At 36.8% G+C, this 16,064-nt stretch overlaps 1 protein-coding gene across 2 annotated transcripts in view; it reads right to left on the bottom strand.

Annotated features, from left to right (window-relative positions):
* LOC125247832 (protein HOS4) overlaps positions 1-16,064 on the bottom strand; it is a 109,151-nt gene that overhangs the window by 42,040 nt on the left and 51,047 nt on the right. Inside the window, exons 6-7 of one of the 2 annotated variants that reach the window (XM_048159338.1) lie at positions 8,101-8,223; positions 4,141-4,143 (exon numbers count right to left, since the gene is read on the bottom strand). In XM_048159338.1, coding sequence (XP_048015295.1) covers positions 4,141-4,143; positions 8,101-8,223 — 126 coding nt within the window. The remainder of the gene's footprint in view (positions 1-4,140; positions 4,144-8,100; positions 8,224-16,064) is intronic. The other variant, XM_048159339.1, reaches the window with a different exon arrangement.

Raw genomic sequence — 16,064 nt, 5'->3', positions numbered from 1 at the left:
TTAGCAAGGAGATCATCATATTTGGGGGTCCTTGACATTTAAAAGTTTGACCCTGTGATAGGGTATTGCGGGTGGTCTCTATGCGGTTACTGAGGTTTTCTAAATGGTTTTAAGCATGTTGCTATGTGGTTTCTAGGGTAATCTGTGCAGTTGGCCTAAGTCAAAAGAGCCCACCCAAACGTCTCTGTCATATTCTAGTCCCTAGATATAACTCAGGTCACTCCTTCGCTATGGGAATGCTTGCCTTAGCAAACACCGCTAATAAACTTGATATAACCAAAAACAACTCTCAGAGAGCATACTTACCCCCTTGAAATCCAGTGAGGTCATTGAAGTGATTGAAGACAACATGGATCAAACATTGTTCTGATGCTAATGAAATACTGTACAATGGGGTCTAAGCAAGTTTCTTTTACATTCTACTCAAGAGAGCTAATGAGATCTAATAAAAGAGCTACTCTAAAGAGAACAGCTACTCAACTAATCCATTCTACCTTCATCAACACATCACAAGGCTAAAGTTGAGCAGCCCAAGAGGAGAGGAGCATTGTTGTGAAGCTCAGGCTAGGGGAAGGACCAAATCTAGGTACATAGATTAGCATCCACAGAGGGGATTATGGACACCTACTCCCATTTCAAAGCCTTGCCTGTTTTGAAGTTTTGGGGGTGGTTGGCTCTAAGCTGAGAAATTGTGAGTCTAAAGGCTAAACTCTCATTTGATTCCTCTGGGATCTCCTCAGCTTAATCCCCAGATCCTGGTCTCATCTTCCCTTGTTATTCGATCGCACTAAGATCAGTGTCCAACCTGGCTACGGACACCCCCACCTCGTTTCTACCCCCCTTCATTAACTTCTCTTAAGAAGATTAGCAAGCCCTTGGATGTTATTGTTTGCAAATCTGATTTCCCTGGTGTCATATTCTAGTAAACAGCATTGCGATGGATGCAACTGACCAGTGGGCATCTCTGCTCATACATACCATTCACATATCATTCATCCAAACTCCCCCCAAAGAAGAAGATATCAAATTCCACATAGGGATCAATGACTCAGTGAATATTTTTTTTAACTGGTTCATTTTCAACACAGTTGCATGACAATTTGTAACTATTATATGTTTTGGCAATTTGGTGGCAAATTCCTATGAATTTGTACAATGTCATTTGTACGTTTCCGTACACCTCCACTGAGGGTTTGGTTCAGGGCTGCTTCATGTTTCTATTTATTTGATCACAAATCGTATGTTTTCACATTGTACGAATTCATACTAAATTGCAACTTTGTAAAATACTAACATTTTTTTGTGAGATCAGGGATGTTTCCCAAAAGCATTCTTAGCCAACTATGGTCGCAAGTTCTGTTGTTATCAGCATAGTTCAACGAGTCTGTGTTTCCCGAAACCACAGTTCCAAGGAACATTTGGAAACAGCATTGCACAGTTGTGTGGTTGGAACAAGTGTTGGGGAAAGTTACTTTTACAAGTAATACATTACAATATCGCATTACTCCCTAAAAAGTAACTAATTGTGTTACTAAGTTACTTTTTATGAAAAGTAATGTTACATTACTTTTGCGTTACTTTTTCTCACCTGGGCTGGGCTTGCATCTTTGTTTTTTAATAACAACAAAAACGTTCTATTTTTTGGCAAATGTAAAGGCCCTTTTACACCAAAAGTGAAATAAGCCTCAGGCTGAAGGAAATGCGCATTTACTTCTGTACAGTAGAGGGCGCAGCTCAAACAAACCTTTTCAGCTGTGCTGCCATTCTGGATTGAAGAAGAAAAGGATACAGGAGAAGGAAGTTCAAACTTCCTCTAAATCTAATCTAAAGTAATTTTTGCTTATTAGTATAGTCGAATTAGATCACTAAAGCTCAGCAGCAAATATATTGGTTAATAAAGTGAGATTAAATACATAAAGTATATATACTTGTATCTAATATATCTAATTATTACAGGTTTGCACAAAATTCTGATATTGCATTTCACTGTTCATTAATTTTGAGAAATATGAATGTTTACTGAATGTTTTCGTGCAAGTGAGATGAGTAAATGACTGTTCACATTTAGTCTAGAACTATGATAGCCATCATGTTCACACAGCGCACACAACACCTCTGCACTTACTCTTGATTTCTCTTAACATGGGGACAAGAGAGCTGTCAGTCAATAAATATGAAAAAGTAACTTGCATTACTTATTTGAAAAAGTAACAGATATTTTGTTGTAAATTCAAAAAGTAATGCATTACTTTACTAGTTACTTGAAAAAGTAACTAAATATGTAACTCAAGTTACTTGTAATGCATTACCCCAAAGACTGGTTGGAATGACAGCTCTCGACTTGTGATTAGAAGCATCATTTCTTGTTTGCATGACATGTGGACTTAAAGTTTGGACTTAAAATTTGTGTTCTGAAGATGAACGAAGGACTTACGGGTGTGGAACGATATGAGGGTGACTAATTAATGACAGAATTTTCATTTTTGGGTGAACTAACCCTTTAATAAATCTTTAATAAATAAGCAAGCTGACATTCAGTACAATCTATATCTTCTATTTCAAATATGTACAAATGTAATTTACGGCATTTAGTTTGTCAAGAGATTTAAAGCATAGTACGCATATGCGTACATGCTCTTGTACATAAGAACAAGCTTTCTCATTATTTGAAAAATGAGAATTAGTCCTTAAGTTAAGTTAATTCGATCTCAGACAGATTCATTAAAAAAGTTACTACTCCACCACCTGCATGACATCAGTAACCAATGTGGTTTAATGACAAATTTGCGACAATGTGGTTTCGGGAAACAGCTGTGACTAGCTAGATGATTTCTTCAACAATGCATCGTACTATGGTAGTTAAGCAATGAGTTAGGTCTTTGTATGGGAAACAAACCCCAGTTTGACAATTTAAGTGAAATTAATTAGACCTGAAAATTATAAATATGTGGGTGGGAATTTTAGGCTTTAAGCATTCACCTGGCTGTAAAATTGCATTCCCAATACTATTTAGCCATGTTACCCCACTATTTTTTACTGGAAGAGCTACTCTGTTTCGAAAACAATTACTGTCACACTACTGGAATTTGTAGTTAAGTTGGAAGTTTTGCTATTTTTCTATCAGCCTCACATAACGATGATCTTCCTGAACACTTGAGCATAATTATGGACAACAGATGGATATAGTAAAACTAAAAATGAAATGTAAAGAGGGATAAGCAGGTGAATGGGTTTGCATGACTTCTTTCTAGTGGCGTGAAGTAAAAGCGAAGGGGATGAAGGGGTATGGGTAGAGTCATGTACTTACAGTGACAAAGTCCTGCAGACGTGAAAAGAAGTAGGAAATGAATGTAATGAGATTGCAGATATTGCGGGTGCATTAAATCAAACATGGTCAAAGGATGTACCGCACAAAGTCACACATTGCAATTCAATGGAGCGGCATTTCCTGATTCATGAGGGACTCAAGGTAACCATTTGATTGGGAACGAGGAGGCACTAATTAATTTGAAAAGCTGTTATCTTGCTCTGTATCTGCGTCTATAAGAGGGGTTTGAACCATTTGGCTGTGATGCTTCAAACACAAAGAGCTTCATTTCCCCTAGAGACGCCAATGCCAAGTTCAGCCCACAAACCCTTTTCAATTCCGCCAAGCAATTCTAGCCATGCCATTAATTCCACAAAGCCAAATGTAATTGATTGATAAGGGCCTGAGATTAACCTTTCCTATGAGTTTTTGTCTCTCAATCGTGATGGCCGCGTAAGATGCTGTCTATCCCATCAACACTATCGCTTTTATCTGATCCTGGTTAAGAGCATTGGCCATTACTGTTGACCTGGGGGGACTGGATGAGCAAAAAGGTCCACTGAAAATGTCCATCTTTGACTGCCACATCTGAAGTCTGATCTGATGAGAATGTCCCATCTTATCTTTAAAGACAATGAAGATGCATTTGAACTGGTTCCTTGTTTGAAAAATGTATTGTTGGGTACAGAAGAAAACCTTGCGTGCTCTTTGGAAATGTCCTGTTGTTGTCGAAGTTAGCATCACTTACACAAAAGAACATTTTGCTGTTATCAGCGCTAGCATGCTCCTGGACACATGATTTAAAGTGTCCTCTCAGGTGGGAGCAGGTCCACAAACTTGCACTAAACTGAAACAGAATCCCACTGGACCACATCCAACCTAACTAAGAGATATGGTAGATGCAACTAAAGATTGTGAAATCCGTTTGACTTTGAAAACCTGTGGAAAGAACAATAAACAAAGTTTAGGTTTTTGTTGATATCTTGAGAAAAAACGTAAATGGTAACTATGTTTTAAAAACAATTTTAAACAGCTTTTTTTAAGAGGGACATTTGCAGAAAACAATGTCATTTGTGGGCCATGATTTACTACGGATATAAGTAACATGCTACTAAACTAGTATTAATAGATTTAACTCTGTTTAGTGGGTAATGTGAAATGTGCCTTTCATTTTATTGTCAATTATATTTTATTTTTAAATTATTTATTACAGGCACACAGAATTTACCCTATTCAAATTGAATCTATTCAAATTATAAGTATATAATTGCCAAAATGACTGTAACAGTGTTTAAATGAAATATTTCTTTTAAGTTAGACTTTAGCTTTTTGAGAATGACCCATAAATATCTGGCATCCAGTAAATTTAGACTAAAATAAGTTGATATAAGCATTAGCAGTAGCTACAGAGTTGAGTTTTACCAAAATTTTGTTCTTTCTAAAACACTTAATGTACAAACCCGATTCCAAAAAAGTTGGGACACTGTACAAATTGTGAATAAAAATGATGTGGAACTTTCAAATTTTTTAATATTTTATTCAGAATACAACATAGATGACATATCAAATGTTTAAACTGAGAAAATTTATCATTTTAAGGGAAAAATAAGTTGATTTTAAATTTCATGGCATCAACACATCTCAAAAAAGTTGGGACAAGGCCATGTTTACCACTGTGTGGCATCCCCTCTTCTTTTCATAATAGTCTTCAAATGTCTGGGGACTGAGGAGACAAGCTGCTCAAGTTTAGGAATAGGAATGTTGTCCCATTCTTGTCTAATACAGGCTTCTAGTTGCTCAACTGTCTTAGGTCTTCTTTGTCGCATCTTCCTCTTTATGATGCGCCAAATGTTTTCTATGGGTGAAAGATCTGGACTACAGGCAGGCCATTTCAGTACCCGGATCCTTCTTCTACGCAGCCATGATGTTGTAATTGATGCAGTATGTGGTCTGGCATTGTCATGTTGGAAAATATAAGGTCTTCCCTGAAAGAGACGACTTCTGGATGGGAGCATATGTTGTTCTAGAACTTGGATATACCTTTCAGCATTGATGGTGCCTTTCCAGATGTGTAAGCTGCCCATGCCACATGCACTCATGCAACCCCATACCATCAGAGATGCAGGCTTCTGAACTGAGCACTGATAAAATCTTGGGTTGTCCTTGTCCTCTTTAGTCCGGATGACATGGCGTCCCAGTTTTCCAAAAAGAACTTCAAATTTTGATTCGTCTGACCACAGAACAGTTTTCCACTTTGCCACAGTCCATTTTAAATGAGCCTTGGCCCAGAGAAAACGCCTGCGCTTCCGGATCGTGTTTAGATATGGCTTCTTTTTTGACCTATAGAGTTTTAGCCGGCAACGGCGAATGGCACGGTGGATTGTGTACACTGACAATGTTTTCTGGAAGTATTCCTGAGCCATGTTGTGATTTCCATTACAGTAGCATTCCTGTATGTGATGCAGTGCCGTCTAAGGGCCCGAAAATCACGGGCATCCAGTATGGTTTTCCGGCCTTGAGCCTTACACACAGAGATTGTTCCAGATTCTCTGAATCTTTGGATGATATTATGCACTGTAGATGATGATAACTTCAAACTCTTTGCAATTTTTCTCTGAGAAACTCCTTTCTGATATTGCTCCACTATTTTTCGCCGCAGCATTGGGGGAATTGGTGATCCTCTGCCCATCTTGACTTCTGAGAGACACTGCCACTCTGAGAGGCTCTTTTTATACCCAATCACGTTGCCAATTGACCTAATAAGTTGCAGATTGGTCCTCCAGCTGTTCCTTATATGTACATTTAACTTTTCTGGCCTCTATTTGCTACCTGTCCCAACTTTTTTGGAATGTGTAGCTCTCATGAAATCCAAAATGAGCCAATATTTGGCATGACATTTCAAAATGTCTCACTTTCAACATTTGATATGTTATCTATATTCTATTGTGAATAAAATATAAGTTTATGAGATTTGTAAATTATTGCATTCCTTTTTTATTCACAATTTGTACAGTGTCCCAACTTTTTTGGAATCGGGTTTGTATTTTATTTTCCAGAAAAAGCAGTGTTTCTCTTTATTATTGCAAATCATGATTATGACCATTATGTGGTTCATTTATAACCTTAATAATAAGTATTTGAAATATAGCATATTTACATTTTGAGCATATTTAGTAGTGTTGGAAGTACACATTACAGGTAACTTGAGTTATGTAATCAGATTACTTTTTTCAAGTAACTAGTAAAGTAATGCATTGTTTTTAAATTGACAACAAAAAGTTGTGCAGTTTTTTCAAATAAGTAATGCAAGTTACTTTTTTTTCCCCATTTATTGAGCTGACAGGTTTGTTTGAGCTGCGCCCTCTACTGTACAGGAGTAAATATACATTTCTTTCAGCCTGAGGCTTATTCATATCAATTTTGGTGTGAAAGAGCCTGTACAGTTGCCAAAAATGTAAAGCAAGCCCATCCCAGGTAAGAAAAAGTAACACAAAAGTAACGTAACACATTATTTTCCATAAAAAGTAACTAAGTAAAGCCCAACACTGTTCATTATACACTTATATTGGCCTTGTCAAGCTCAAAATTTATCCTCAATACTCAATAGTCAACTCTGTTATGAAAAAACAAAAACAGTGGTTTATTAAAAACAATGTTCTTGGCGCTAAGGACAAGATTATTGATTGTAATGTGGCATGGAGCAATGATATTTGTTAGCTAGATATTTTTGCACTGATCTTCAACTCTGAACATTTTAAGAATAACGGGGTTGACACAAAATGTCTTTTGAAATTAATTATATTAATATTTATATTATATTTTATTTTACTACCAGAATTTATTCAATTCTCTATTCAAGTAAATAAATGCTAAACTTATTCTAACAGAGTTGAAATAACAGCTCTTTAGAGATAGACTCAGGGTAAGTAACCGGCAGTAACAATACATTTCTTTTTTTTTTTAGTTCTTAAAAGTTCAAGAGTAACTGTTTCAAAGTAATTAATGTTTCCCTATAAAAGTAAAATAAGAATCTATTAGCATTAGCAGTAGCTTCAGAGGTGGTAAGTGTTCTTGTCAGTTGCTCTACAGCAACTCTGCAAGCATCCAGCAGCGCCAGCCGTTCCCTGTCATCCTCTCCACCGCGTAAATTCACTAAACTTCATGGAAATTTAATAAGAGCTGCTGCTTTGGGCCTCCCTCCCGTAGAGCCGCGACCCGCTGCTGCTGCCAGGCACATATGTGATGATTTACAACCAGACACAAGTCTACCACCTTCCTCTTCTCCGTTTTCTGTGTCCAGCAATCTCCCTTGTTTCGGAAGTGTGTGTAAGTGGCAGAATACACAGCCTTGGGGCCAAAGGCTTCTGAAGTTAAGCCAATACAGGCTGCGCTTGTATCCAGGGGACAAACAATATCTGGAAGTCGTCAGTGTGTTTTATTTTCTTTTCTCTTCACCTTTAAAGATGACCCACTCTGTTCCCATAACACTATCAGGCAGCAAAATGCTCCTGGTCAAACAACAATCCGTTCCTGTCTGAGTCTTTTCATCCTGCCCTAAATCTTCAAAAGAGACACTCTCTGATTCTGTGCAGTAACGTAATCCTCATCCTAATTAGCTTGACCCTTACAATAGAGGAAACACAACCGCTGCAACCCTCCAGTTGCTACACAAATTACTGGTAATCAAGAAATGGTAGTACTGGCACCATATACAGAATGTTAAATCATGATTTTTAATTACATTATGGAAACATATGCATTTTTACAAGTAAAACGCAATGGTGAATTCTCACCTTTTTGGAGACGAGCGTGGGTTCCTGTTGCAGAAGCAGGTACAGTGTCGTAGCGCTTCCAAGCGCCGCACACCGCAGCCACTCCCTCTCAATGGGCTCCATCTGTACCCGATTAAACAGTGACTACAAACAAGACATGGAAACAAGACAAAAAGGAGTTCACCTGTAGAACACAACACACACAATACATGCAGTCCACTTCTTGTGTTACTTCTTCTGTTAAACATAAAAAAATAGACTGTTCACACTTACATCATGGGTAAGTGCAAAATGTTATTCTACTCATACTATTACCATTCAATGCATTCTACACTCTTAGAAAAAAGGTTCAATAAGGTTCTATACTCTATTTTAAAGAACACTTTTATGCCAAAAATGTTCTATATAAGGATAAATGTCTTAAATGTTTGCATAATGCTTTCATGTATAATGGGTTTCAGTTATGAGCTGTTCAATTCATAAAATTTTATTAAAATTTAAATGAATTAAAACTAAATCCATAAAAAGACCCAATGATCTGAACGACTAAAGGTTTCTATAGTGCCTGACGGAATCCTTTAAGGTTCTATGTGGGCCATTCTACAGAATTGGTGCTGTCCCACAACCGAAAAAAAAACAAAAAAAAAACAAACAAACAAAAAAAAACAACACATTTAAAAAGCATTCAAATTTTAAATGTTGACTAAGATCCTTCTATTATCTATTGACTCCCACAATAATATGTAATATATCAGTAAGCTTAATATATATAAAATCATCATTCATTGGTTACTTTCAAGGTGGCTGTCCCAAACCATAACCCCTAAGTTTCAACTTGTGAAAATGATTTTTTTCCATTTTTTGCATTTTTTTTTTTCCATTTTTGTCTTTAAAATATATTTTTGATTTTTTTTAAAAGTGAAGTTAAAATAACATTTATTTTATATTTTATTTTTCAATCATGAAACCTTATGTAAAAAAGAAAAAAAATCTCCCGCATTTTTCATGTCACTATGTTTTCGTCCATTGGCTGAGACATTTTTGATCAGGAAATATTCCTGTGTCCCTCTCTCTCATAGCCTCTCTTTCATAGTAGATAGGTTCATCATTTTGAGTTAAATGTGTTCAAAATCTGAAAATTTGTGTGTAACTTTAAGGAACATCACTACCAAGCACCTTTTTTTCTGCCATTAAGCAAACTTTTTTGGGTGTTATTCCATAAAATTTTGTTTTTGTGTGTGTACAACTGTTCAGAACTGTACTAGCTAACCATGTGCTGATTAGCATCTTTGAGCTAGGCTCAAAAGTATCTAAAATTGTCACTACCAAAACAGTCACGACCGAAACAAGTGGTGAAGTTTCGGTTGTGACATAATTGTTTTTTGAGTGTTATTCGATAAAATTTAGTTTTTATGTATGTACAACTGTTCGGAACTGTGCTGGCTAACCATGTGCAGATTAGCATCTTTGAGCGAGGCTCAAAAGTATCTAAAATCGTCACTACCAAAACAGTCATGACCGAAACAGTCACGACTGAAACAAGTGGTGAAGTTTCAGTTGTGACATAATTGCTTTTATTCGATAAAATGTATTTTTTATGTGTGTACAACAGTTCAGAACAGCTACACTCAAAGTATCTAAAATTGTCACTACCGAAACAGTCATGACCGAAACGTCATCATTGTTTTGCTAGTGACAAAAGAGAACACATAATCATTTATTTGGGGGAAATAAACAAAATTTTAGTAGTTATGCAAATCATTAATATTTTAATATGTTTTATTAGTGTTTTAGTATGTAAGTTAAAATTCTGTAATGTGATGTGGTCAATACCAACATATATTGCCACGACCGAAACATGGGATGTTTTGTCAAAAATAAAGTATATTGAATTATCAACTAAGATGTTATTATAGTGTTTGGTTCAATGTATATTCAAACTAATGAATCCTTAACTTTGAAATCAGTATAATAACCTTTATGCCTTTTACAAAAGATTCATGAATGAAAAACTAGATTCAAAATACAACAAATCTCATAAATTACACTTAAAATATTGTTAAAATTGTAATTGTTATTGTATATACAAGGTAGATATAAACAAAATCTTAATAGGTCAATGTAACCCTTCCTATTGAATGATTTATTATTGTGTTTCGGTAGTGACACATTTGGGGAGAGGAAAAATATTCCCAAACTTTCTGAAAATACGATATGAGAATTAACTGCACAATTACTAGAAATGTGTACCTTGGATATAATCCAATGTGCATACATACAAAATTTGTGGAAAAAGACATTTTGTTTTCAGTTTCCAACTCTGACTTTGAACCAATTCTGTAGAATGGCCCATATAGAACCATTTCTTCCAAAAGTGTATTTTAGCAGTATTTTTAAGAGTGAATAATACACTTCTCAGACTCTTTGTACTAAAAAATGACATACAAAGGGGATGAATTGTTAAGTTCCTAAATATATCTTTAAAAACAGTAGCATACCGTACATACTCTGCAATATGCAATAAGCAGTACACTAATGTTCCATTCCTGCACTATGAAAGTCAGTTATAATACTGCCTTCAGCTCCTTCTAGTTTTGACCTCTCTTCATTTCTAATCTAAGGTCGGTTCCAGGCAGCCTCCCTCTAAACAGAACCAGACAGGGTTTCTTGTCACACTGATCAATGACCTGTGACCATGTCTGGGGCCCTGCTGCCGCCCGTGGCCAGCACAAGGGCCCCGTTGTTCAATCTGACGGAACGCGTCAGGGATCCAATACCCAGATAACAGGATCCGAGGGAAGACCGTGGATCTCAACACCACTAATCCTCCTGTTTAGCACCTGTTTATGATATGACAAATTGAAACCCCCGCCGTGAAGGTCCTGACATTATTGCATTTCTGTTCAAAACATTAATTCAACATGGCAACTGAGGGGCTGCCGATTAAAGCGAGGGGCAGAGCGTGGATATTGACATATGTATGTGATAAAAGCTAAAGGAACATACATCCAAACCCTGAAAAAAAAAAACCCAAAACAAATAATTCACGGGGTGATATTACAAACAAACAAAACTAGCAGAGGAAAAGAAGGTTTTTGGCAGAGGCCAGAATCCTGCGGCCTTGCCCCACTGTGACCTCTGACCCTGTGTTAAAGGCAGAGCGTGCAGAAAGACGGAGGAAAGCGTCTGCAGATCAAAAGAGGCTGACAGATGAAGGCGAGGGGTCTGCGTGACCTTGACTCTTAAACTTCAGCTGCGTCTCCAGACGAGAAAACACTGACGTGAGCTCCATTCATCCGTTTGCTAGCAACACCCAATGCCAGATAACATAAGCTGCTAATTAAAGACTCATTAGAAAGCAACCAGATACGCCACAATCTAAAGTGTGACATCAAAATGTTGTGCACTAAAGCATTGCTGGGCATCAAAGGATCAATTAACATTCTCAAAATGTTATGACTTACTTATTTGAGCATGATGTAATAACTGCTGGAAACTCAAATGAGAAGAACAAAGAAGGTCCCGGCAAATACGTCACAAGCACCCTCAGATCCACATCCCATGATGCCTTGTGCTGAGGAAATTCCTGCTGTGAGAGGGCAGACCCCAATAACAAGATCTATAAAAATAACCGTGACATCCTGTTGCTATGGTCAACAAACAGCGAGATGATTGATGAAGACAAACTGCTGCAGTGATGGACATTGCGAGATATCTCTCCAAGACTGCCTGTCTTACCTCAGCCCTCGCGGACACATGAAAGGATTTGGAGTCTCGCTCTCAGACAGATCAGATGTCAGAGCTCCGTTTTCCCGCCCCAGGTGTTTATTTAGTTGTTTTCTTCAACAACTTGTTCAGGTTTACATGCCTTAAGTCTCTAAGAGGCCATTATTATTGGAAAACCATCTGAACACCTTTAAAACAGCCATTAAATGCAACAAAGTATGCCATTAATGTGCTTATAATATGCCATAGTATCCACTCTACAATATGAAAAGGGGAATTCACTAACAATTTTGGCCATTTTTTATCGTTTTAAGAAGTGAATTCATGTACAAGAAAAACTCTCCTTTTTTGATTAATTTAACTTAAAAACTTAGCCCAGGATCCATAGACAAGGCGCTGTTTTAATTGAAAACAACTTGCACTGATATATCTTAAGATATGTCAGTGCCATTGTTTTATCTCAAGATGCATACCAGTAATGTAATTTTGTTTTCTAAGGCATGTTTATAAAACCTATTTAAATGTCGTAATTGAACTAAGACCTACTGCTGGCTTAATCTAAGCCCTGTGTGTGCAACCAGGCCTTAATCTTTTGTTATATTTGTCAATAGGGAACAATCTTAAAATGTCAACCCTGTTACTATGATTTTTTATAGTAAACATTTGATAATTGAAAATTAGATCATTCTGGAAATATCATTATATACTTGTCTTGCTAATAAAAACCTTAGTCCATGATCTTTACACTTGTAAATGTATTTGGCCGGTGATTTTATCCAACTTACACTGCATTCAAGGTATATATTTTATCAGTTCTTGCTTTCCCTGAGAATTGAACCCCTGACCTTGGCGTTGCTAGTGCTATGCTCTGTTTGAGCTACAAGAAAGCTTTAAACATTTAAATGTTTAAAATCTTGCAGAAAAACAAAATCACCATGTCAAAATGAAAAGGACAACCATTTTCAGCCTGGTCTCATTGTTAATACGTAGGTATAAATACGTAACTTTCAAAGACACAAAACGTAAATTTTTGTACATTTGGAAACGTGTTGAAACGTACAATATTGACGTATTTATAGCACTAAAATGTAAAAATACTTACATTTTTTCACTGAAAAAAAAAAAGATTTTTACGAATATTTATGAATCTTTCATGTCATAACGATATATGTATAATTTCCATTATATCGTTTTGTAGATAAGATCCCCAAACCTCATCCCAAACCTAAAAATACCCATTGTATACAGAATGTTGAAAGAATAAAACATAATAGACAGAAATATGTGTAGGAAAATGACAATTTTAGTAAAAATATAACATTAAAATGATATTTTGATCCACTAATCCTACACCTACCCCTAAACCTACACATAACCATTTCTTAAAACTACATACTGTTATAAATAAAAGAATAACAGACATGCAAGTGTATTCACAATAATTTATTTATTGCAAAAATGTCAAAAGTGGTACCAAAAGTAGTTCAAATGATGATGAGTTCCAGTCGCAGTCCTCTCTGGCGTTAATCGTTTTTATAGGGTACAGTGCAAAATTTAAGTTATTAATCCATGAAAATATGAATCCGGCTTCTCTTCCTGAAGGCGTGACACTCATTTTCAAATGTCAATCCACTGAAACATGGCATGTCGCAATCTGTGACAAAGCAGGTGAGAACCAATGAGCGCTCAATATCAGTGCGGTAAACCTTGTCGAAAAGGTTCTCGAGGGCGCAACTTTCAAATTTGAATCATAATGAGTGCTGGCTTTGACTGGGATGGTCGCTGCTGAGAATGAAGATAAAGATCGCCACTTTACATAAAAATACACACATATTCACATGAGATCATGTTGCATTTTACAGAATGACCATAAAGGCCCTGATATACTCACAGAAAAACTCTTTTTTGTTCTTCGCTAGGAGTAAAAACATGTTTGAAATACCTAAAAAGTGATGTAATGTTAGCAAACACCCAGACGCCATCCACACTGATGAGAGATGAATATGTAAATAGGTGCTGTGCACATTCTTTTCAATAAAATAAATGCACAACAATGCCAATGGTAAAAAAAACAGTAGTTAAGAAAGTATCTGATCATAGAGATGTGGATTTGTTTGCACGAGCTCTGCATTGTGGCACTCCTGTCAAGTAAAGTCATGTCATGTTTATTTATATACCACTTGATACAATGTATTGCTTTAAAGCATCGGCTTTACGTTATAAATCATTAATTAGAATTACAGTATAATTTTCTACTATATAGCAACTCTCCGGTGTTTTCATATTTTTATTGGCAGACGTCTGACCCCGACGGATTGAACAGAAGAAGTGAACCGGTGAAAATTCAAAAGAAAAGTCAAAGAAGGCGGAGCCTCAGCGCCACACCTACCTATTACGTCATAGCCACGGACCAAAGGTCAAAGGCATTTATCAGTCGGAGCAAACTTTTCCGGAATGTTTGCTTTGGCAAGCTGTCTCGAACTCTTGTAACAAATGCGAAACGAACTTCATTTTGGCCTGATTTTGTTTGAAATGATGTCACACCAGTTCGTTCTTTGATTTTGTTTGAAGCATATCAGGCCTTAACAACCGTAAATTTCCAAAGCAACATTTTTCACTAATGTCAAAAAAAAAATGTTTTAACTGGTAACATGAACCAGCAGAAAACTTCAATCTCTTAAATAGTATTTTTTCCCCCTCAGAGTAACGGTCATTAATGGGGTCAACAAAACCCTACATTATTTATAACGCACGTCTTGTGCACATGTTTATGATTTGACATCAAGACTAGAGCAAAGCCATTCAACAAATTTTGCATGTTCTGCCTGAAATGCAAATTATTTTGTTCACCTATATGTGGGTTGTTTAAAAAAATGCTATATTTTCTGCTAACAATAACAATATGCTAAATCACGAGTGAGCTGGAGGTGAGTCAGGTCTACTCTTGAACATGGGAAGTGCCGTGTTGGCACACCAAACCCAACGGCCTGGTGAACTCATCTCAGCGTGGTCTCACTGAAGGTGCCTGTTCAGACAGTGAATGCTAACATGGAAATGGCTGAGCTGGGACGCTCACTCTGTTAGCATTGACAGAATGAGACAGCTAGGTCAGTGTCCCGCTCGCTGGGAGAGCAGATACCATATCAGCAAGTTTTGTGCCCTTTGTATGGACACCAGGGATGGAGGAGAAACATGCTGTAGCTTATGCTACATACACTAAGTTATGTGGGTCAGCTACTGATTAGTTTAGCTAAACTAGAAGGCTAGAAACTAGCTATTTTTTGCCAACATTGCCTTAATTCTTACATATTCAAAAAAGAAGCTTAGCTTGGGACTAACTGTACCACTAAAAAAAGTAAAACCACATGAATAAATTGGTTCTCTGTGACGTATTTTGAAATGTCTTCAACAATCTGCTGGCTCAAACAGGGTGTACTTAGGTGGTTTTCTTCATGAACGAACTAGGTAAGGTTGAGGTCAGGACTTGAGCCCTGCTGAGAATTTATCACCCCAACATAAAATTAACAAGAGAAAGGAGCAGTAATTGGCAGGCCAGTTGGTACCCGGCCAATAAAGTTTACAGCAAAGTTAAAATGAAAGTTTACAAGAAACAAACTCCCCTCGTTTATTTTGAAATTAATGTCTCTGGTTGTTTATGGCTCTGTTGCCTTCTGACATCCATTTTTGAAAGAAATGCTCCCAGCAGCAAGTTTATGGTGTAGTTTATTATGTGGTCTCAAAATTCATGGCCATAAATCGTAAATGCTCTGTATTTGATTTTCTGTATTGCCTGACGATGAAAGCCTGAAGACAGAGATTTGCCAGTTAACTCAAGCCCAAAGTATACTTCCGTTTTGATATAAATGCATAGTGTGTGGATAATATGTAATGCATAGCCTTTCAAAGTCCATTTGATAGCTTGAGAGTCAAGCAGTTGACTCTCTGCACTGTTGTGACCAATAAAAATGTCTTTGCACCATTTTAAACTAAATTTGCATGCATCTTTGAACCCCTCACAAAAGTGCTAGTCATCGCAGGCGTCTATTGTTGTTTAGTCTCCAGTAGTTTGTTGTTGTTCTTCTGTCTCTTTCGTTGCTGTTTCGACCGTGAAACAATGGCCCAGACAGTGTTGCCACCTTGTGCACCAACTAATTAGTGCAAAAAAATTCAAGGCATATGCGCGAGCTGAGCACACTACCCACGGTTAGAAAAATGTGACTGCGCAAGTACAGTAAACATATAATGTTGATGATGAAATT

Source organism: Megalobrama amblycephala, linkage group LG15 (assembly GCF_018812025.1).
Source record: "Megalobrama amblycephala isolate DHTTF-2021 linkage group LG15, ASM1881202v1, whole genome shotgun sequence".
Lineage (NCBI taxonomy): Eukaryota > Metazoa > Chordata > Actinopteri > Cypriniformes > Xenocyprididae > Megalobrama > Megalobrama amblycephala.
The sequence above is the reverse complement of the archived record's forward strand: the minus strand, read 5'-3'. Positions and strand labels throughout refer to the sequence as shown.